The sequence below is a fragment of the Labeo rohita genome, chromosome 19, assembly GCF_022985175.1.
Source record: "Labeo rohita strain BAU-BD-2019 chromosome 19, IGBB_LRoh.1.0, whole genome shotgun sequence".
Taxonomy (NCBI): domain Eukaryota; kingdom Metazoa; phylum Chordata; class Actinopteri; order Cypriniformes; family Cyprinidae; genus Labeo; species Labeo rohita.
The window spans coordinates 26,710,085-26,732,268 of record NC_066887.1 but is presented as its reverse complement, the minus strand read 5'-3'; the positions used below and the strand labels follow the sequence as shown (position 1 = coordinate 26,732,268).

General features: G+C 37.7%; 2 protein-coding genes across 4 annotated transcripts in view; both read left to right on the top strand.

Moving 5' to 3' along the window:
• The first annotated feature begins 1,505 nt into the window (after positions 1-1,505).
• On the top strand, positions 1,506-8,374 carry pygo2 (pygopus homolog 2 (Drosophila)). 3 transcript variants are annotated; one of them, XM_051136109.1, is made up of 4 exons: positions 1,529-1,609; positions 2,132-2,354; positions 3,944-3,993; positions 5,602-8,374. In XM_051136109.1, exons 2-4 carry the CDS (start codon positions 2,309-2,311, stop codon positions 7,231-7,233), a joined length of 1,728 nt encoding a protein of 575 aa, XP_050992066.1. In that variant the 5' UTR covers positions 1,529-1,609; positions 2,132-2,308; the 3' UTR covers positions 7,234-8,374. The 3 variants fall into 3 exon arrangements, with proteins under 3 accessions (XP_050992067.1, XP_050992065.1, XP_050992066.1); XM_051136110.1 differs by lacking the exon at positions 2,132-2,354 and having other exon boundaries at positions 1,506-1,609; XM_051136108.1 differs by having other exon boundaries at positions 1,515-2,354.
• Positions 8,375-11,716: 3,342 nt separating this feature from the next.
• Positions 11,717-22,184, top strand: part of cgnb (cingulin b) — a 32,495-nt gene continuing 22,027 nt past the window's right edge. The window contains 3 exon segments of the mRNA XM_051136066.1: positions 11,717-11,881; positions 19,420-20,418; positions 21,997-22,097. Coding sequence (XP_050992023.1) covers positions 19,426-20,418; positions 21,997-22,097 — 1,094 coding nt within the window. The 5' untranslated portion in view covers positions 11,717-11,881; positions 19,420-19,425.

Here is a 22,184-nt window from a genome sequence, read left to right as displayed (position 1 = left end):
TTACAGAAGGTTCAAACGCTCACTGATGCTCCAGAAGGAAACACAATGCATTAAGAGCAGGAGAGAAGGGGTGAAAACTTTTTGAATTTGAAGATCAGTGTAAATGTAACTTATTTTGTCTTCTGGGAAACATATAAGTATCTTCTGTAGCTTCTGAAGAGCAGTACTAAATTAAAAAATATGATATTTAGGCAAAATACTAAAAATGTACACATTAAAAAAAAAAATTTAATTTTTCCTTCTGGAGCATCAGTGAGCATTAGAACCTTCTGTAATAGTTGCATATGAAAAAAAAAACAGCTGTGGATCATTTAGGTAACAATACAGTATTAAGAATGAAGCATATGCAAACTTTTGAACGGGGTAAGTTTTATAAATTCAACTAATATTTTCTCTTGTGGACGTCTTTTATGTGAAATATCTTATTCAGGTCAATACTAAATAAAACATAATGCACATTTTGTATGATCCCTTTTATTTTGGTAAAATAATTCACATTTTGCAGATTCTGCAAGGTTTATGTAAACATTTTACTGTATGTTTTTGGCGTGCACTGTGTTAACTCGACAACAAGAGGGCAGCAGAGTCAGTGGTATAATACATTTTAGCTGTGTCTTGAGATCCAAAGCAGTAGGTTATATGTAGCTAATTATCTTAATCTGAACAGTTTTGCCTTTTGAGCTAAAAAAAAATATGATTTGAATTTGGGTGACTGATTCTAGATCAGTAGTAGTAGCCTACAAAAGTAAAGCCTCCACTAGTACACTGAATTGAGCTGTTCTGACTTATGACAGTTGTTTCTTCACATCTGAATATCTAACAGCATGTTTTTATAAATTATTCTATAATTATTTAATTGTATTTATTTTATTATTCTGTTTTTGAGTTTAGTGTTCACTTAGCTAGTTGATAAATTATGACAGTAAAACTGCTTTTAACATACAAAGTAATGTAGCAATGACATAACATAGTTTTAAAGGCATTTTAGAACAAGAAATGAGAGATGAATAAAAATCAAAACAAAATCACGTACTATTGATTTAATGGTCTGGAAACTACAACTCCACTCATGCAGCTGAACCATGCAAACATTCAGGCGCGCCTATAACCGAATCGAGGTTATATATTTTATTTTTTTTAAAAAAAACTGTTAGAGTACATTCCCTCCAAAACTCTATCCACAACATCACAAATAAACTGTAACTGTACCAATTTACAACAATACCGATGGCTGTGTTCTGAGTAAAAAATGCACAATTCAGAATTTCTCCCTGCCTCATTTGCAAAAAGTGGTCTGATCCCGATCAGTCCACATGATTGAAACACGGGGGGAGGCGAGAAAAATATTAAGCGTTTACAAAAACAGCGTCAGACATTTATCATATGTGCCTAACCTAAATGTAACCAAGTGACGTTTAAATACAAAACAATTATATAATATCACTAGAAACGTAAACATTTTGTAAAACTCACGTACTTGTTTTAGCCCGACCACCCCTATTTTCCACACATGCCCTGCGCGAGTCGACTCCGGCTGTCCCTCTTTGTCCGGCAACGAGCAGGCCGTAATTAACATGGCCAATTTCGCGTTTGGGGATAAATATTAATCGTAAGTCTATTTGACATTGATTGTTTGTCATATGCGGGTTGACATCCATGTCTTGATGCAACAGTCAGGTGTATATGAATGAGCTGTGTGAGCAACGTTTACCGTCTTTACCTTGCTTGCTGATGGCTAAACGGCTAACGGTAGCTAGTTGGCGAATTCAAATCACGTTTGAATTAAATTCAAACGCTTAACGCGTCATTTACAGTAGCACTGCACGTTCGAATCGAACGCTGTTTAAAATGGGGAGAAGAGCTCGGTGTGCGCGCATCTAAGTGTCATTTAGACGGCCGTCCAGGTAGAAACACATCTGTATGTGATCACATTGCAGGCTGGCAGATGTGTATTCACATTCAGTCCATTCCAATCACTTCTTATCACGGCTGGTTTGCGTGCTTGCCAAGAACTTTTGATTAGCAACTCAACCTTTTCAGACGCGTATGCGATGCCCATCCAGATCGCGTTGTTATTTGTAAACGTGCAGAAAATGATAAATCTGATTCAAACCGTTAATGCATCCTTCAGACATGTTGCTGAGTAGGTGCCTGATCTCATTGGCCCATCGGTACAGTTAAAATTAAGCATTCACGGTCAATTCCTGGGGCTGCGGGGTGATACTCGTTGGACCCGAGGAGGTTTTCGTCAAATAAACTAATTTCTGTAAATGAACGGTGTCATGGCACCGCACCGACAGTCATTTTAATGGCGGGACAGCAGGCGGGACAGAGTCAAGGAAAACGAGGCAAAGGTAGGAAACTGTCAATTAGCGCATCTCTGTGTCCGAGCCGGGAATCCACACAGCTCTGGCTGCAAATCTCCCTTTTCCCTGTCCGCACATGCCTGAATGTACGGTGGCCTTGTTTTCGTGGGGATCTGTCTTTGGGTAGCTTTATGTCAACCTCGCATCACTTGTCTATTCACGCGTGTTCGTTTGGGTTTTGGTTTGTTTTTTACTTTTTATTTTTATTTTTACACACATTGCATTCAACTCTTTTTCCAACTTAGTTATTTACTCTAAAAGCAAGCCTCTTACTTGGGATCAGGGTTAGGGATCTCTAAAGGGTTGCATAAATGTTCATCAGCTGTAAAGTTTGTCTTAAGAGATAGACCGATATTGCCTTTTTATGTCTTTAAGTGTCTTTTAACCAATAAGCAATTTCTAAAATACCCTTTTATTTCTGCTTTCTGACTAAATTAGACTACAATTGAATGATACATTTAATATGATATATTTTATATCTTTTTTTTTCAAAATTATTTTTATGTTTGGCTGTGTAGTTAATAAATCTAAATTTGTGACTTGAAAATGAATTAATGTATTTGATAATAATAAGAATATTAATCGTATGTGACTCTGGACCACAAAACCAGTTTTAAGTAGCACGGGTATATTTGTAGTAATAGCCAAAAATACATTGTATAGGTCGAAATGATTGACTTTTCTTTTATGCAAAAAAATCATTAGGATATTAAGTAAAGATTATGTTCCATGAAGATACTTTGTAAATTTCCTACTATAAATATATCTCAACTTGATTTTTGAGGAGTAATATGCATCGATAATACTTCATTTGGACAACTTTAAAGGCGATTTTCCCAATATTTTTATTTTATTATTTTTATTTATTTATTTTGCACCCTCAGATTCTAATAGTTATATCTCCAAAAATTGTCCTATCCTAACAGACAGGGTCACATATTTTATTGTAATTAATTGTTATAATTATTATTATTTAACAAATACAGTTAAGTGACTATCTGTGAATACTGTAGTTAGGTGTTAGTCTTTAGAGACTGACCAAATGGCACCATATATCAGTGGGCCAAATATTATAGTATATCCATAAAAAAATATCGGTCAAACCGATAATCGGTCTATCTCTAATTTTCAGTTTTGTGTCAATGTTTAATAACATTGGGTTACACTTCAGTAATCTAAGGGAACAAACATATTTATTTTTTGGAGGTACTGAGATGTGTGGTTGTAAAATTGAGGTGATTCCACACAGCTGTGTAATAGAAAAAAAATGTAGCTTAGAAAAAAGCTGTATGTTTAAGAAAATAATCAGTTACCATATCTATTTATTACCAGTAAGCTAAGCTTTATCTCTTAAAATGCTAGTCAGGTTCACAGTTGATGTTAGCAGTGTGACATAGTGGGCATGCAAATGACCAATTCCACCTAATACCACCTGGGAAATTACAGTGAAAAATTATCTTGTGCATGTTTTTGCATCCAAAAAAAAGTTAAATACAAATGTGCTTTTGGTCTAATCATTACTTTCCCCCCTCCCTATTCTTGTTCATTGTTCCCCCTTTCCATTCCTGCTTCCATAGGTTCCCAGATGAAGAGCCCAGAGAAAAAGAAGAGGAAGTCCAACACTCAGGTTAGTTTTTGAATATTTGATCTTAATGCTGTGTTACATGTGACCCTTAACCATAAAACCAGTCATAAGTAGCACGGGTTTATTTGTAGCAATAGCAGACAATACATTGTATGCGTCAAAATGATTGATTTTTCTTTTATGCCAAATATCATTAGAATTTTAAGTAAAGATCATGTTCCAGGAAGATATTTTGTAAATTTCCTACCATAAATATATTAAAACTTAATTTTGGTTAGTAATATACATTACTAAGAAGTTCATTTTTAACTTTAAAGGCGATTTTCTCAATATTTTATTTATTTATTTTTTTAATTTATTTTTATTTTTGAAAATTTATTTAATTTTTATTATTATTATTATTATTATTATTATTATTATTATTTTTTTGCACCCTCAGATTCCAGATTTTTAAATAGTTGTATCTCGGCCAAATATTGTCCTATCCTAACAAAAAAATGACCCTTATGGTTGGTTTTATGGTCCAGGGTCACATATGTAGCCTCACTTTGTTGTAATATTTGTGGTGGAATTTGCATCTTCCCTCCTTCCCTCCAAGCTAAATGTTAACAATAATTGCATTTATCTACCAATTTAGTGCATTAAAATATTAATAATATACACCTACCTGTCAAAAGTTTTCGAACAGTAAGATTTTAAATGTTTTTTTTTAAAGAAGTCTCTTCTGTTCACAAAGCTGGCATTTATTTGGTCCAAAGCACAGGAAAAACAGTAACATTTTGAAATATCTCTACTATTTAAAATAACTGTTTTCTATCTGAGTATATTTGAAAATGTAACTTACTCCTGTGATTTCAAAACTGTACTTTTAGCACCATTATTCCAGTCACATTATCCTTCAGAAATCATTCTAATTTTCTGATTTGCTGCTCAATAACATTTATTATTATTATTATTATTATTATTATTATTATTATTATTATTGTTGAAAACAGCTGAGTAGATTTTTTTTTTTTTTTTTTTTTTTCCAGATTTCTTAGATGAATAGAAAGTTCAGAGGAACATTATTTATCCGAAATAGATATCTTTTGTAACATTATAAATGTCTTTATCACTTTTGATTAAAACAAATTACTGAAAATACACTGACTGAACGGTATAGTGTATAATGTTACAAAAGCTTTTTATTTTAAGATAAATGCCGATCTTTCTTTGGATCTTTCTATTAATCAGAGAATCCTGAAAGATTGTACTCAACTGTTATAAATATTGATAATAATAATAAAATCTGTTTCTTGGACAGCATATCAGAATAATTTCTGAAGGATCATGTGACACTGAAGACTGGAGTAACAGTGCAGAAAATTTAGCTTTGATCACACGAATAAATTACATTTTCAAATATACTAAAATAGAAAGCAATTATTTTAAATGGTAAAAATATTTCAAAATTTTACTGTTTTTACTGTACTTTGGATCAAATAAGTGCAGGCTTGGCGAGCAGAAAAGATTTCTTAAAAAAACAAAAAAAACAATAAAATCATACTGTTCAAAAACTTTTGACTGGTAGTGTATGTATTCAATAAAACGTTAGAAACTAAGCAATTCAATGTTACAAACTCATTCATCTCCCTTTGTGTTTCCTGTTAGGGGGCAGCATTCTCCCACCTCTCTGAGTTTGCACCCCCTCCAACTCCGATGGTTGATCACCTGGTGGCCTCTAACCCTTTCGATGATGACTTTGGTCCACCATCGCGATCTGGTGGAGGAGGTGGTCCAGGTGGTGCCTCTTTTCTCCCCAGCCCAGGGGGCGGTGGAGGTGGCTATGGTGGACCTGGTCGAATGGGAGGAGGTATGGGATTCATGGGCGGCCCTGGTGGACCTGGAGGCGGCCAGCCTGGCCGACGACCCCCTTTCGGTCCACCAACGCCAAATACTGGACCACACCACCCGCTTGGATTCGGGGGCATGCCGGGCTTTGGAGGTGGCGGAGGCGGAGGAGGTGGCGGAGGAGGATTTCCACCGGGAGGCCCGTCCCAGTTTAACATGCCACCCAATTTCAGCCCACCCATGCACCCTGGGCAGGGTTTCAACCCGATGTTGTCACCTGGAGGAATGGGTGGCGGTCCAGGAGGTGGAGGAGGTCCACCTCATCCAAGGTTTGGGATGCCCCAACAGCAACCTCCACATGGACAAGGTGGGCATCCCTTCAACAGCCCACCCTTACCCGGTGGCCCTGGCCCTCGTGGGCCTCCGCACGGCCCCATGAACCCTATGGGGGGCATGGGAGGAGGAATGAACATGATGGGCATGGGTGGCGGAGGTGGTGGAGGTAATATGGTAGGTGGACATCCAGGTATGCCTCCACAAGGACAGTTTCCTCCTCCACAAGATGGCCCGTACCCCGGATCGAGTCCTCCTGTTGGTGAAGAGGGAAAGAACTTTGGTGGCCCAGGTGGTGGTGCACCTGTTCCCTCTCAGCAGCAACCACCCAACCTTAATCCCTCGGGTCCTCCATCCAACAATGCCACCCCTGGTCCGTCCCCGGCTCCTGGACCTCCACAGCCTGGAGGAGGTTTCCCAGGTCATCCAGATGTCCAACAACCCAACCCCAACACTCCAGGTCAACCCCAGTCGGCTCCTCAACCCCCAAATCCCAACTCGTCCCCCACAGGCCCACATAATGGACCTCAGCCTCAACAAGCACCAACCAATCAGCATCCTCCACCTAACTCCACAGGCGGCCCTGGCTCCAACACCCCGTCCAACCAGCAACAACCAACGCCACCAAACTCCGCTCCAGGTTCGGCGCCCTACAACCAGCAGAACAGTGCTCCTGGAGGTCCAATGCCAAACCAGCCACCCAACTCCAACCAGAATAACCTTAACAATAGTAGTGGTGGCAACACCCCGGGTAGCAACCCCAATCCTCCTTCCAACTCCAACTCTACGCCTAACACACAGTCCCCACTTCCAAGTGGGCCCGCTCCACCTTCTGCTGGTCCAGGCTCTGGTCCACCAAAGCTGGGAGGAGGCATGGTGTTCCCTTGCGGCCTCTGCTTGTCAGAAGTGCATGATGACCAAGAGGCCATCTTGTGCGAGGCCTCCTGCCAACGATGGTTCCATAGAGACTGCACAGGCCTAACTGAGCCAGCGTATGGGCTGCTAACCAGGGAGAGCGCAGCGGTGTGGGCTTGCGACTTCTGCCTCAAGACAAAGGAGATTCAAGCTGTTTACGTGCGCCAAGGACTGGGACAGCTGGTGGCTGCAAATGATGGCTAAGCGAGAGGAAAAAATGGGGAAGAGGGATGTTTGAGTTTCTTGGTGCTTCATGTCGTGTTTCACAGTGAGAAAGTGAAATGGAACAGAAGAAATAATCCACCAGAGGAGAGTGAGATGTACGGTTAAAACTGAACTTAATCTGATGTTGCATTTGTTCTTCACAGACCTCATAAGCACTTTTAGGGCCCATGTCTCTGATTAAAAAGCATTGTAACAGAAATGTTTGTATATAAAACATCATGACACGTTTTCAAAATTCAGCTGTTTTTGATTGATATTGCACTCTTCGTTGGTCTTCATTTCACCTTGGTGACAAATTTGGAGATTCAGCTTGATTCTGGCCACAGTAAAAAGCAAAATCCGATGTATGTACAAGAATTTAAGAGCTGTCCCAATGGTTTTTTTCTTTCCAAAATCCAACTTGTTGATCTGCAAAGCACTGATGCCAACTTGCTACCTCAAAATTTTGACATGTCTGGCTAAGAATGCTTTAAGTCAAGAGTGTATAGTCACCACACAACCTCTTCTCTCCTCTCAGCGATCTCCATTTCAGTATATCCAAAGGCAAACAGCAGCATCCTGAAACGGGCATATAATACATGTAGATAATCAGCATTTCAAGTTGTTGAATACATGCGCGGTCTGACAGAAATTGGAGTCCTGCGGTTCTAGGTTGTTTCTCTTCATGTACAGCTACTCACTGTTCTTGACACAAGGTGGACAATGATGGCTGGTGGCATAGCCGATAGTGGTAATCCATAACCATATCAGTGTATGTATGTAGTCTTTGGATTGCATGTGAACCAATGCAGTACTTTGTCAGAACTGTTTCTAACTGTTACTTTTACTTTTCCGATTAGGCCTCATTCCTGGGCTATGAAGTAGACCAAATAACAGAACGAATTCAAATGTTGTCGCAGAGTAAGATGTTTGCAATTTCATTTTTTCTTTTTTTGGTTTAATTTCTACATTTCTGTCCAAGTTGCCTTTTTCTTATTTGTTACTTTTTATGTACCTGTGTGTATGCTGTTCAATGTGCTTGCTCTGGTGCCCTCCATTCGCCAGCATTGTGCAGTAATATGGGAGTGTTCTGGGCTCTGGCTCTGTACTGAAAGAAGTAAACTGAATTGTTTTTTTACAAGTTTTTTGTCACCTTTTTATTATTAAATATATGTTTAAAAATGATTCAAAAAATATAGGTTTAAAAATGATTCAAAAGACATATGGGACATTCTACAGTTAATTAGTTGTTTTCACAAGGTTTTGGCGTATTTGTCCTCTCCTCAAAATTGTCACTACCAAAACACAGTAATAATAGTTAGAAGTAGAAGGGTAACACTGACCTATTAAAGGGGTCATCGGATGCTAAGTTGACTTTTTCATGTTGTTTGGACATTAATGTGTGTTGTCAGTGTATGTACAAATCTATCCTATAATGATAAAAATCCATGCAGTGGTTTTTAATTAATCTGTAAAAATAATATCCCCTTTTTCAAATCCAGCCGTTCTCAGATGCCTGTCACGTATGTGCCGTCACACCGACAGAGGCCACTCCCACGATAGTTGATTGACATGAGCGTCTTACCTCAGACCAGCTGTCACAGTCCAGTAACTTTTCTTGTTTCGATGCCGAGGCAGGGATGTAAGTTATACGAGAATATCTCCGATTGAGCAATTGAGGCGTTGCTGGATGTAACAATGAACATAGTGGTTGTCATTTACTCCCGACATCTGAGCCGCTGAAGATGCAGTAGATTACATTTGTTTGTGAAGGGAATGCGCCTCCCCATCTACATATATCCGTCTATGTTTGCGCGAATCATTCGTGATCCAGCTTCACTTACAGCAGAAGTGTGTATAAGCGTTTTTTTATGAATCTTTGCAGTCGCCTTTCCTTATAACGTGGTAGTTAGGAAGTTTAGCAGCTAAAGTAAACAAGATTGTCATTCCATAGAGAGAAGAGAGGGGCGGGGCGAGCAGAGCTCATTTGCATTTAAAGGAACAACCCCTTAGAATGAGAGGATTTTTGCGGAGCTCATTTTGGCCAGGTAAAAAGGGTGTTGTTTTACAAAACCATTGAGAATTTTTAATCAAAGTATATTAGAGACTTTTCATTAAGACCCTAAAGAATCATGTCAACTTGTGGAAAATGGGCATCCGATGACCCCTTTAAAATTTTGCTTACATCTACATTGTAAATACTTCTAATAAATTTTTTTGCTTTTTTTCACATTTTTACAGAGGTAAATCAATAACATTTACATTTTAACAATATACAACTTAAGGATTCATTAGTTTGAATATACATTGAACCAAAAGTTGATAATTCAGTATACTTTATTTTTGACAAAACATCCCATGTTTCAGTAGTGATAGTAATGTTTTTGTCACTGCAGAATTTTATCTCACATGCTAAAGCACTACTGAAACATACACAAATACTAATAAATTGGCTTAACTGTACTAGAATTGTATTTCCCCCGAATAAAGGATTATGTGTTCCCTTATGTCACTACCGAAACAATGATGACGTTTTGGCAATGACCGTTACTTTTTTTACGTTAGTTTTATGGGATAACACCACCCCCCAAAAACCCAAGATGTCACCTCCAAAACTTGAACACCAAATGTTGCGGTCGTGACTGCTTCGGTGTTGACAGTTTTAGATACTTTTGAACCTAGCTCAAAGATGCTAATCAGCACATGGTTAGCTAGCACAGTTCTGAACAGTTGTACACCTATAAAAATTAAGTATTATGGAATAACTCCCAAAAAAGTGCGTTTAATTATGGAAAAAGTTCGGTAGTGACATTCTTTAAAGTCTCACACAGGTTTTTTTTATACTTTTGAACACATTTATCTCAAAATGATGGGTGCGCAATAGGAATATTTCCTGATCATAAATTTAGAGGTGGAGTTAAAATCAGTCTCAGTCAATAGACTAAAACATACACTGTTTTGGTAGTGACATGAAAAATGCAGGATGCATAAAGTTTAATACAAGAAACAGAGAAAATATAATATAAACTTTTTTTACTTCCCTTATTAAAAGAATTAAAAAGGTACTTTTAAAAACAAAATTGGAAAAAATACATAAGTTATTTCAATATCATTTTCATAAATTGAAATTTATAGGTTAGGGTTTGAGACAGCCATCTCCCGGTTGAAAGTACCCAATAAATTATGATTTTATATATATTAAGCATACTGATATTTTAAATATTGTTGTGGGTTTCAGTAGATAATAGAAGGATCTTAGTAAACATCTGAAGCTTTGGACCTGGACCTGGTTGCATGGGAGGAGGTATGGGATTCATAGGTGGACCTGGTGGAGGCGGTCAGCCTGACTGACGACCCCCTTTCAGTCAGCATACTGAAATGCATTTTTTTTTTGGTTGTGGGATAGCAGTTTGCACCAATTCCGTAGAATGGCCCATATATAAAAAGCAGGGATTTTGGTGCTTCTGTCAGTTAACTGACAGTCAACCGTCTTCAAGATGTTTTAAACAAAACACTCAAATCCATAGCAATTTCATGGCTATATTTGTGATATCTATCATTTCTAATCTATGATAATTTCATACATTAGTGGACTAAGACTAATTCCCCATGGATTCCTTCTGGAATTTCCCATGTTTTTAGATTTGAGTAAAATAAATTCTGTAGTTACCATTATTTTGACAGTGTATATTTTGTTGGAACAACCTAAATTATATCTGTATTGCATTTTAATACTTCTGTGCTTTCAGAACGTTTACTAACAAGTTGCTACACAAGTCCTGCGACAGATTATAAAGCACAGCAACTTTTTGCCAACTGTAATTTGTTTAAAAGCAAAACATAAAAGTCCCTTCAACTAAAATTAGCCACAGATCTTATTTTACAAGAACTCCCATTCAAAAAAAGCTGCTGTAAATATCTGAGGAAACTCGTGCCTCGAAAATGCAAATTTGGGGTAACTTATATAAACTCTTTAGTAATGGTTAAGTAAACTATGAATGGCTGTATTCATGAAACATGAGCAGAACAAATATCTAAATCATTCGCAGATCCATAATTTTGCAAAAGAAATGTGTTCTAGTGTTGCAATTCTATTTTTTTTTTAAGGTAATTTTAAATTAATAAGGTAAAAAATAATTTTGACACTGAATTATATTCTAATAAATTAATCTAACAATTTTTTTAAAGGAAGAACGTTTTTGTTAAGAAAACAAAACAATTTGTTATGACCTTATGATAAATGTTTAGCTATTTTTAAAGTACATTTTCCTATTGTTTTACATTTTTTTAGTATGTTGTTATAAAACAAAATGCAGTTTTCACAGGAATAAACAGTGGCGTCAAGTTTCTTAAATTGGTTAATGGACGGGTCCTAAATTATTTGTATTTGATTGACATTGGATCTTGGCCAATCACATGTTCGAATCGACCGGCCTTGGGACAACTCTCCAACCAATGAGCGCTCGGGAGGGGCGGGTCGATGACGCAAAGGCAACAGGTTGTTTCGGAAAAAAACGCACTGACAGTTTTGCATGGACTGTCCATCCTCTGTTTCGACGAGGAGTTTTGAATTGACGCCAAACCTAAAAAGAGCTTCTTTATTATTTTGTGCCTTGTGAAGGTCATCGCTGAAGGTTTCGGAAAACAGGTAAGCAGAATGAATGTCTTTGTTTACCCAGCGGTGACTGTTTGCCTTGGGCTTTTTGTTTTTGCTGCTGTTCATGGCTGCGGGTTTGTGTCCAGACTTTCAGTTGTTATAATCCATAATCACATGGCTTCACAATTACGCTCGAGTTCTGCTGAGCGAAGCAAAGAAACACCTGTTGCTTTGTGTCCGAAGCTGCAGGCTGGATTACAGAAGATGCGCTGATCTCTCCCCTATAAAAATAATAAAGTCCCTATGACTTTGACCTGTGTTGATCTCAGCAAGACCGATCAGCATCATTTTCGTATATTGTATATAGACAAAGTTGCGAATTTTAAATATCCCATATGATTTGAAGTGGGTTTTGGTCGCATAAGTGTATGGTGTACCTTAGTGTCTATGTCTTTTACAAAGACAAAGGACAACACAGCTAAACAATAAGTCAAAACAGCAGCCATAAAGTCTTCACTGTATTATTAATGTAACTTTGAAACCTTGTATTAAAATAACATGCTGGTTTCGATCCCACCGATACTGACTGACTTGCTGGGTGGGTGTGACGCAATTTGAACACGACTAAAAAAAATCGTTTCATTCTGCACCTTTGCTTGTGCTTCCTCATCCCTCTCAAGTCATATGTGTGAATAGAGAAACTTAGGGACAAAAACAGCTCCTCTAAAAAGTGCCTGTCTCAGTGTAATTTAATATTTAGCTCTTGGATATTTCCAACACAGTGTAACTAGAACATAGTGGAATGTAATTGAAACAATAACTCAAACCTAGCCTCAAACCTAAACTCTATCCTTTATAGTATAATAGTCTTGCACATAAAATATAAATAATTAAGTGACAATGAAATAATAACATTGGCAGAGCCTATGTATACTCCTATGGATAGTATTTTGCTTAAGAATACTTGTTTAAAAGTAGGTTTAAATGTTGATTTCAAAATGAATAGTTTTGTTTTTGTTTGTGTTTGTATATCAGTTAATCAAGCTACTGTATTTTGTAAACAAAAACTAGCTAAATGCTATCATATTACTTTATGACCATAAGCTGAGAGCTTGTTTATATCTAGTTATGTCTAAGGTGTCAAGAAACACTCTATAGATATAACACTATAAAAATGAATGTTACAAACATAAAAGTCGAAAATTGTATTAGCACATTACACATTTACGCAAAAATTAAACCTTTGGGGACCATGTAAATTAAATAGCAGTTATTTAGATCACATTTGGTGACAAATTTGGAAGTGATGAGGAGTGAAAGATATCCATATTTGGGCTGAAGACTGCGTTGACATAATTGTCATAGCATTTTCCCCATAGAAGCATTAGCCAAGGAAACAATTAATGGATTAAAGCCAATTCTGCCACAAGTACCCTCAGGGTACTAATACTTTCAAAGAAAGTAGAAACTGTAAATAAAAACCTTTCAAATCTGTTTAGGTATATTATTAACAGAAGCTAGATTAGAGTTAATTCATGATCGTTTTTTATTTCCATGTGAAACCTGCAGCTGGGATGAGTCATGTTAGTGTATGTTATTATAAACCTAAATGATCTGATGTACAACTCATAATCTGTAATGTGCATGCGGTGTTTGTGTGTACACATTTACTGAGTGGTTGACATAACGTGCTTTTTATGTGTGAGTCATGCATACAGAGGTGAAAATCTATTTCTAGAAATTTGAGTGCGGTTTGAGTGTGAAGTTACTCTCCATGTAATTCACTGTTTCAAGGAATCGAGGGAAAACGGAAGTAGATCCAAATTATTTGGTTTTTTAAAGTCATCAGGGAATAAATCTATAATTTTCTAAATGCGTTATTTTATTTCTTTTTTGAGCATCTGTTACACTTGGATGTAAATCACAAGAAAAAAATCTGTCACTACGTCCATTTCATCACAACTTTAAATAAAAAATTACACTACCACTCAAAAGTTTTTGAAGATTTTAAATGTTTTTTTTTCTCTTCTGCTCACCAAGCCTGCATTTATTTGATACAAAGTACAGCAAAAAATTGAAATATTTCTACTATTTAAAATAACTGGTTTCTATTTGAATATATTTAAAAATGTAATTTATTCCTGTGATTTCAAGGCTGAATTTTTAGCATCATTACTCCAGTCACATAATCCTTCAGAAATCATTCTAATATTCTGATTTGCTGCTCAAAAAACATTTATTATTATTATTATTATTATTATTATTATGGTGAAAACAGCTTAGTACATTTTTTTAGGTTTCTTTGATGAATAGAAAGTTCAGAAGCACAGCATTTATCTGCAATATAAATTATTTGTTTTTTGTTTTTATATAAGTCATAAATGTCTTTATCATTACTTTTGATCAATTTAAAGCATCTATGCTAAATAAAAGTATTAATTTCTATAACTTGGTTCATAAAAGAATCCTGAAAAAATGTGCTAAACTGTTTTAAATAAATAATAATAATAATAATAATAATAATAATGTTTCTTGAACATTAGAATGATTTCTAAAGGATCATGTGGTGACACTGAAGACTGGAGTAATGATGCTGAAAATTTAGCTTTGATCACAGAAATAAATTACATTTTAAAGTATATTCAAATAAAAAGCAGTTTTTTTAATAGTAAAAATATTTCAAATTTTTACAGTTGCAGGCTTGGTGAGCAAAAGACACTTCTTTAAAAACATTAAAAATCTTACTGTTCAAAAACCTCTTGGTAGAATTAATGTTGCATAAAATAGGTCAGAAATATTATATAAATAGGGCGTTAATTTGGTTTATTACAAAGAGAACAATCATCACATGCTTCCTAAGTAGTGAAGTGAATGTGCAACACAATTTTTGTATTGTTCATTTTACTGTATGAATGGAAGATGGCACAGAGAACCGATGAGCTAGTCTAGTAACATTCCTCCAAGAACAAACAGCCAATCTGATGCCAGGTTGGACCCAGTGCCTTGTGGAGGGTGAGAATCATGTCCACATAACTATCCAAACCTGTTTTCATAAGTTTGTAGCTATAATATTTGACACACATGGGTTCTAATGTAAACATTGGAGAAGTTTTCATTTGGTTACACTCAAACTCAAGCCAAAAATGTACAGTTAAAAGTGTACAGTTTTCCCATAATTAATCTGCTCCTTTAACCAATGAGAAATCACATGGTGGGTTCCATTTTGCAGGAATGCTTGGAATCCTGTCTATGTGAGGAAGACAATGGCTGACTTTGAGTAGCTAATCACACCTAATGGCTCAACAGGGGCACTGATAGTTATAATGTAACCAGATACCCGTTTCAATAAGTTATTCATTGATAGACCAGAGTTTGTGGACTGTTATTTTAGTTCTCAGTGCCTTTGCCCCCAGCGTTATGTTTTGCTGTTTAACACAGGATGCAACATACTACTACATACACATAGCAACTGTTGACTTACACTGACCAAAATTATAAACGCAACACTCTTGTTTTTGCCCCCATTTTTCATGAGCTGCACTCAAAGATCAAAGACTTTTTCTATGTACACAAAAGGCCTGTTTCTCTCAAATATTGTTCACCAATCTGTGTTAGTGAGCACTTCTCCTTTGCCGAGATACTCCGTCCACCTCACAGGTGTGGCATATCAAGATGTTGATTAGACAGCTTGATTATTGCACAGGTGTGCCTTAGGCTGGCCACAATAAAAGGCCACTCTAAAATGTGCAGTTTTACTGTATTGGGGGGGGTCCGAAAACCAGTCAGTATCTGGTGTGACCACCATTTGCCTCACGCAGTGCAACACATCTCCTTCGCACAGAGTTGATCAGGTTGTTGATTGTGGCCTGTGGAATGTTGGTCCACTCCTCTTCAATGGCTGTATGAAGTTGCTGGATATTGGCAGGAACTGGAACACGCTGTTGTATATGCCGATCCAGAGCATCCCAAACATGCTCAGTGGGTGACATGTCCGGTGAGTATGCTGGCCATGCAAGAACTGGGATGTTTTCAGCTTCCAGGAGTTGTGTACAGATCCTTGCAACCTGTGGCCATGAGGTGATGCTTGTGGATGAATGGCACAACAATGGGCCTCAGGATCTTGTCACGGTATCTCTGTGCATTCAAAATGGCATCAATAAAATGCACCTGTGTTCGTTGTCCATAACATACGCCTGCCCATACCATAACCCCACCGCCATGTGCCACTCGATCCACAACGTTAACATCAGCAAACCGCTCACCCACACGACGCCATACATGCTGTCTGCCATCTGCCCTGTACAGTGAAAACCGAGATTCATCCCTAAAGAGAACACCTCTCCAGAGTGCCAGACGGCATCGAATATGAGCATTTGCCCACTCAAGTCGGTTACGACAACGAGCTGCAGTCAGGTCGAGACCCTGATGAGGACGACGAGCAACCATTCCCTTAGGACAGTTTCTGACAGTTTGTGCAGAAATTTTTTGGTTATGCAAACTGATTGTTGCAGTAGCTGTCCAGGTTGCTGGTCTCATATGATCTTGGAGGTGCAGATGCTGGATGTGGAGGTCCTGGGCTGGTGTGGTTACACGTGGTCTGCGGTTGTGAGTAGGGTTGTGACGATGAGGAAATTTCCCCACCGGTTAATCGACATGTGACAACACCGGTAATACCGGTATCACCGTGGGGGTGGGGGTTTCCTCTTTTTTTCTGCTTTTAAATAGCTTATAAATGCGTGCGTATTATACTTTCACTTTAAGTTTTGCGGGAATTGGCAATTCGGCGTCAATTGTTTGAATGGACGACAACAAAACTACAAAAAAATAAAAATAAAATAAAATCACTAATATTAAACACAGAACTTTTATTAACATAACGAAAAAAAAAAACACAACGCCATTCTCTTTCTGTAAATTCGACTCCTCGTTCTCCTCACGTGATAAATGAAGTATGACGCATCGTAGCTATGTTCAGTTTTTAATTATAGTGCATGCTCTCGTCTTAAGTAAATTATTTAGAATTATATTTTCCATTTTATCAAATAAATATTTAATAAAAAAACGAATATTTAAAAAAAAAAAAAAAATGTGGGGACGGTGTCACGGTGGTAAAGTGATGTCACCGGTGTTGCGTCTTAAAACGGGTAACACCGTCAACACCGTCTATCGTTGCAAGCCTAGTTGTGAGGCCAGTTGGATGTACTGCCAAATTCTCTGAAATGCCTTTGGAGATGGCTTATGGTAGAGAAATGAAAATTCAATTCGCGGGCAACAGCTCTGGTGGACATTCCTGCAGTCAGCATGCCAATTGCACGCTCCCTCAAAAATTGCGACATCTGTGGCATTGTGCTGTGTGATAAAACTGTACATTTTAGAGTAGGGCTGCAACGATTAATCGAACGATGTCGTGAGGCGCGTTTAGTCAATGAAGCCGGTACGTTGATTAGTAGTAAAGCTCCATCATGTGCGTTCAGTACACAGAGCAAGTAATACACAGAGCCGTAAAGCACTGACAAGCCACGCTAAATCGGCCGCAAAATCGAATTCGATTTTGAGCGCGATTTTGGCGTAGCTTGTCAGTGCTTTACGGCTCTGTGTATTACTTGCTGCTCCAGCTGAACGCACGTGATGGAGCTTTACTACTAATCAACGTACCGGCTTCATTGACTAAACGCGCCTCACACATCGTTCGATTAATCGTTGCAGCCCTATTTTAGAGTGGCCTTTTATTGTGGCCAGCCTAAGATTAAGGCACACCTGTGCAATAATCATGCTGTCTAATCAGCATCTTGATATGCCACACCTGTGAGGTGGATGGATTATCTCGGCAAAGGGGGAAGTGCTCACTAACACAGATTTAGACAGATTTGTGAACAATATTTGAGAGAAACAGGCCTTTGTGTACATAGAGAAAGTCTTAGATCTTCGAGTTCAGCTCATGATAATTGGGGGCAAAAAGTGTTGTGTTTATAATTTTGGTCAGTGTATATAGAGATTGCAGATAGAAATGTGCTTCAAGACTTCAAGCAGCACACACAGTCTGATGAGGAGGTTGAACGAGGGCTTTAGATGATGCCCTGCATAGCTCTGGATGTTTTCTGCGTCACTTGCTTTCTACAATAGAGCTCATATGCGTCTCCTTTAACACCAGTAACTCAGTTAATCAGCAGATTAGACTCAGCATCTTTGATCCTTCGTGCAAACATGCGCTTTGATATGATTTGAGGAATGTTCCAGTCACAGTGATAAGCTGTTTTTGAGCTAATGTTAGCTTTTCTGCATACTGGAACTGTGTTCTAGGAAAATAGGAAGATAGGAAGCAGAGTGGAATGTGCTAGAACCTGCTCCTACCAGCAGGCACACCTGTTTGTCACACACAAACAATATGTTTCTCTTTTCAGATGTGAGAGGACTCTCAATACCTGTGCTGATACCTGATAGCTGTGTCACGTACAAAACTGCTTCATATTTCTTTTACCAAAGTGTGACACTAAGAGCGGTTTGTTAAATGGTCTCTTGGGAAATTATTCGTTTTAACAGTCTAACATATATTTGAAAGGTGAACAAAGATGAAAGCAGCAAAACAGCATAAAATCTGATAGGACTAAACAGCACAAAAGGCTCAAATGTTTGCAGGCGATGCTGAATTGTTCATCAAAAAGCTTAGTTGGTTGAATGAATTGCTTGTCATTCCTGCTGTTAAAAATAATAAATGGGTAAATAAAATAATCAAAATGATATATCAGTACTTCAGTATGTACCTTTTTGTGTTCCCAGAGAGACAATGCTATTTCAGTATTTATATATTAATATTTTTATATATTAATGATGAAAATATTTATATATTAAATTTATATATTAAAATAGAAAACTGTTATGCAGCCTTGATGAGCATTCTTTAAAAAACATTAAAAATCTTGCTGATCCCAATGGCATTTTGAATGGCAGTGTATATACTATTATAGTATTTATTGATATTTAGAATTAATTTTAATTTTTACATTTCAGTTTTCATTTTAATTTTTGTTTACATTTTAGTTATTTTGATATTCAGTTTATTTTATTGCAGTTGGTTGCCAAGCCAAGCTTTAAAATTTTTACGTTTTTCATATCATATTTTAACACTAAGAAGATGTATTTTGTTTAAAAAAACTGTGAACGTTTTATGGGCCCTAAATTCCATGCCATGTTTAAATTTACATAAATTACAAGCATGTTCAGTGGGTTGTACAACTTTATAACCAACGACAAATTGTTCAGCTGACTTCGCATTGAAAAAAAACGTCTTTGCAAAGAATTTCCAGTAGACAACAAAACTCCAGAGAATGTAGGTTGTGAAATAAAGTGTGATTTCCTGTACAACCTAAAAATTACACAGTCTTTTAATCAGATTGTAAATCTATCCCACACAACCTTGTTTTTATTTTAATATTTAAATATGGAGTCTACCTAGATTTGTTTCATTCCTTTGTAATTCGTGTTGTGGTTTCTTGTGGGCTCCTCAAATACTCTAGTCTAGCCTTTAAGTTTGATCACTAAATGGGCTAGTGCACCGATTTATTAAATTCTTTGTCTTGGTACCGCGGCAGGTCACAATGAGCTCCCTCTCAGCAGACAGGAAGCCCCCTCTGGACTATGGTGTCCAGATTCGCTTCATCAAAGATTTGGATGACGCCGGCGGAGGGTTCCCAGACAGGAGTCGCCTGGCCGGAGGAGTTGGTGGCGTCAGCAACGGGACTCCTTCACCGTCTAAGTATGGAGTTGCTGTGCGGGTGCAAGGCATCTCGGGACAGCCGTACGTGGTGCTCAAGGATGGAGAAAAGGGGGACTCTTATGGGGTACAACTGAAGACTCAACCACAACTCCAGAGCTCAGCTCCAATTGTCTCTCAAACTTCACCGTACAGCACCCTGCTACTGGGACAAAGGGATGGGGCTCGGACTCCCCAGAATTCCTATGTTCCAGATGAGGACTTTGGGAGCCCCTTAAGGAGGCCTCCTGGTGACGGACAGGCAGGGACCCAAGGAGAAGCCGAGCCTAAAACTACAGAACGCCTTACACCTTCTGCTCCGGCTCCAAAGGTGGACAAAAAGGACGATGATTGTTTTAACGAAGCAGGGCTTAGGAAGGTCAGGCAGAATGGCATTGGAACTAGTCTGAATGGGAAGGGGTTAAATGGAGCTTCATTGAATAACGACCAAGCCCCAGCTATAGACACCAAGTCACTGGCTCCCATTAATAAACTCATAAGCCGCTTTGGTGGTGGTAGTTCAGCTGATGTTCCGAACTCAGAACCCCGAACTCGGGTTCGTCTTGATAACCGAGTTCGGTCTCACAGTATGGACGCCCTCGATAAACCTACAGATGAGGCTTCACCAACTTCACCAACGATAAACCCCTATGCTCCTATTACTCCAGCTACAGTGCCTAAACTCAGCTCTTCGAAACCAACAACCAGCAGTCTAGGACGAGACTCCACCTCTGTGGCTAAAGTTGCTGCTATCCCCAATTCCAAACCCCTCACCTTCAGCCAATCACCAAAGCTGTTTGCGCCCAAAGAGGCACCACCTGCTGTACCAAAGAAACCAGTGAGTCCTCAAGATTTTGTTCTTCTTTCTTAAAGTCATCACAATTTAAAAATCCAATTAGCAACCAATCTATAGAGCCAAGTTTTTTATTTTCACTCAGATGTATGTCACAGTATGGAAGTGTTACAGTATTTTCATTGTGACTTAAAAGGTGTTTTTTTGGAATAGTATGCTTAAAGGAGAAGTTCACTTCCAGAATGCAAATTTCCTGATAATTTACCCCCCATGTCATCCAAGATGTTCATGTCTTTCTTTCTTCACTCGCAAAGAAGTTACTTTTTTTTTTAAGAGAACATTCTAAGATTTTTCTCCATATAGTGGACTTCAATGGTGGGCAGTGGGTTGAAGGTCCATGAGAAATAAGGGTCTTATCCAGAGAAACGATTGGTTGCTTTCTTAAAAAAAAATACAAAAAACAAATTTATATACTATTTAACCACAAATGCTCATCTTGAATTGCATTGAGAACTGCAGTTTGGACCTTCAACCCGTTGGAAAACTTTAAAGTTGAGGTCAAAAGTTTACATCCCCCTTACAGAATCATTAAAATGTTAATTATTTTATCAAAATAATAGGGGTCATACAAAATGCATGTTATTGTTTACTTAGTACTGACCTGAATAAGATATTTCACATAAAAGATGTTTACATATAGTCCACAGGAGATAATAATAGTTGAATTTATAAAAGTGTCCTGGTTCACATCCTCAAGTTTACATCCCTTTGATTCGTAATACTGTATTGTTACCTGAATGATCCAAAGTTGTGTTTTTTTGTTTAGTGATAGTTGTTCATGAGTCCCTTTTTTGTCCTGAACAGTAAGGCCATGTTCACACTTGGCATCTTTTTTTAAACTGCCAGCATCTGTTTTACATTATATTCCTATAGAGTAAACCATGCTTTTTTAAATGCCACCGCCAGCGTCTTTTTTGCAACTTTTCTGGAAAAAACGCCCTATGTCAAGCGTCTTTTTGACAGCTGACCAATGACAAGCCAGTAGCGAGACCTGTCGTTTTCATAACAACAAGAACAACAACAAAAAAAATGGAGAAGGTGCCGGTAGATAGACTTGTATTTTATTGTTGTGAACCGACATTCGGTCATAAGAATCAAGGGAATGTAAACTTTTGAACCGGGCTTTTTTTTATCAATTCAACCATTATTTTCTCTTGTGGACTATATGTAAACATCTGTTATTTGAAATATGTTATTCAGGTCAGTACTAAATAAACAATAACATGCATTTTGTATGATTCCTCTTATTTTGGTAAAACAATTAACATTTTTAATGATTCTGTAAGGGGGATGTAAACTTTTGACCTCAACTCTGTGGAGAGAAATCCTGGAATGTTTTCCTCAAAAACCCTAATTTCTTTTTGACTGAAGAAAGAAAGACATGAATATCTTGGATATCTTGAATGACATGGTGGTAAGTAAATTATCAGGAAATTTTCATTCTGGAAGTGAACTTCTCCTTTAAAAAATCTAAACACTGGAAATTTTGGCGGACAAATTCATGCTTTTTTCCAACCAGTCAGAAAATTTAGCCAATTAAAAATGCTCTCTGCTTGTTTCCAGGTGACCCCTGACCTCATAAAGAGCCAGGCCACGAGTTTAGAAAACGGAAATGGAGAGGATGCCCAGACCAAACAAGCCATTTACAACATACTTAAAGAAGGGTACAATAATCTTATTTAACAGCCTCACAGTTGCCTATGAATGTGTTTCACAATACATACTACTTTTTAACAGAACAGGGATAGTTA

Coding starts and splice junctions, on each gene's coding strand:
- pygo2 (XM_051136108.1), top strand. CDS start 2,309: ATGGCGGGACAGCAGGCGGGACAGAGTCAAGGAAAACGAGGCAAAG. Junction 2,355..3,943: donor TCAAGGAAAACGAGGCAAAG/GTAGGAAACTGT, acceptor CTGCTTCCATAG/GTTCCCAGATGAAGAGCCCA. Junction 3,994..5,601: donor AGAGGAAGTCCAACACTCAG/GTTAGTTTTTGA, acceptor GTTTCCTGTTAG/GGGGCAGCATTCTCCCACCT.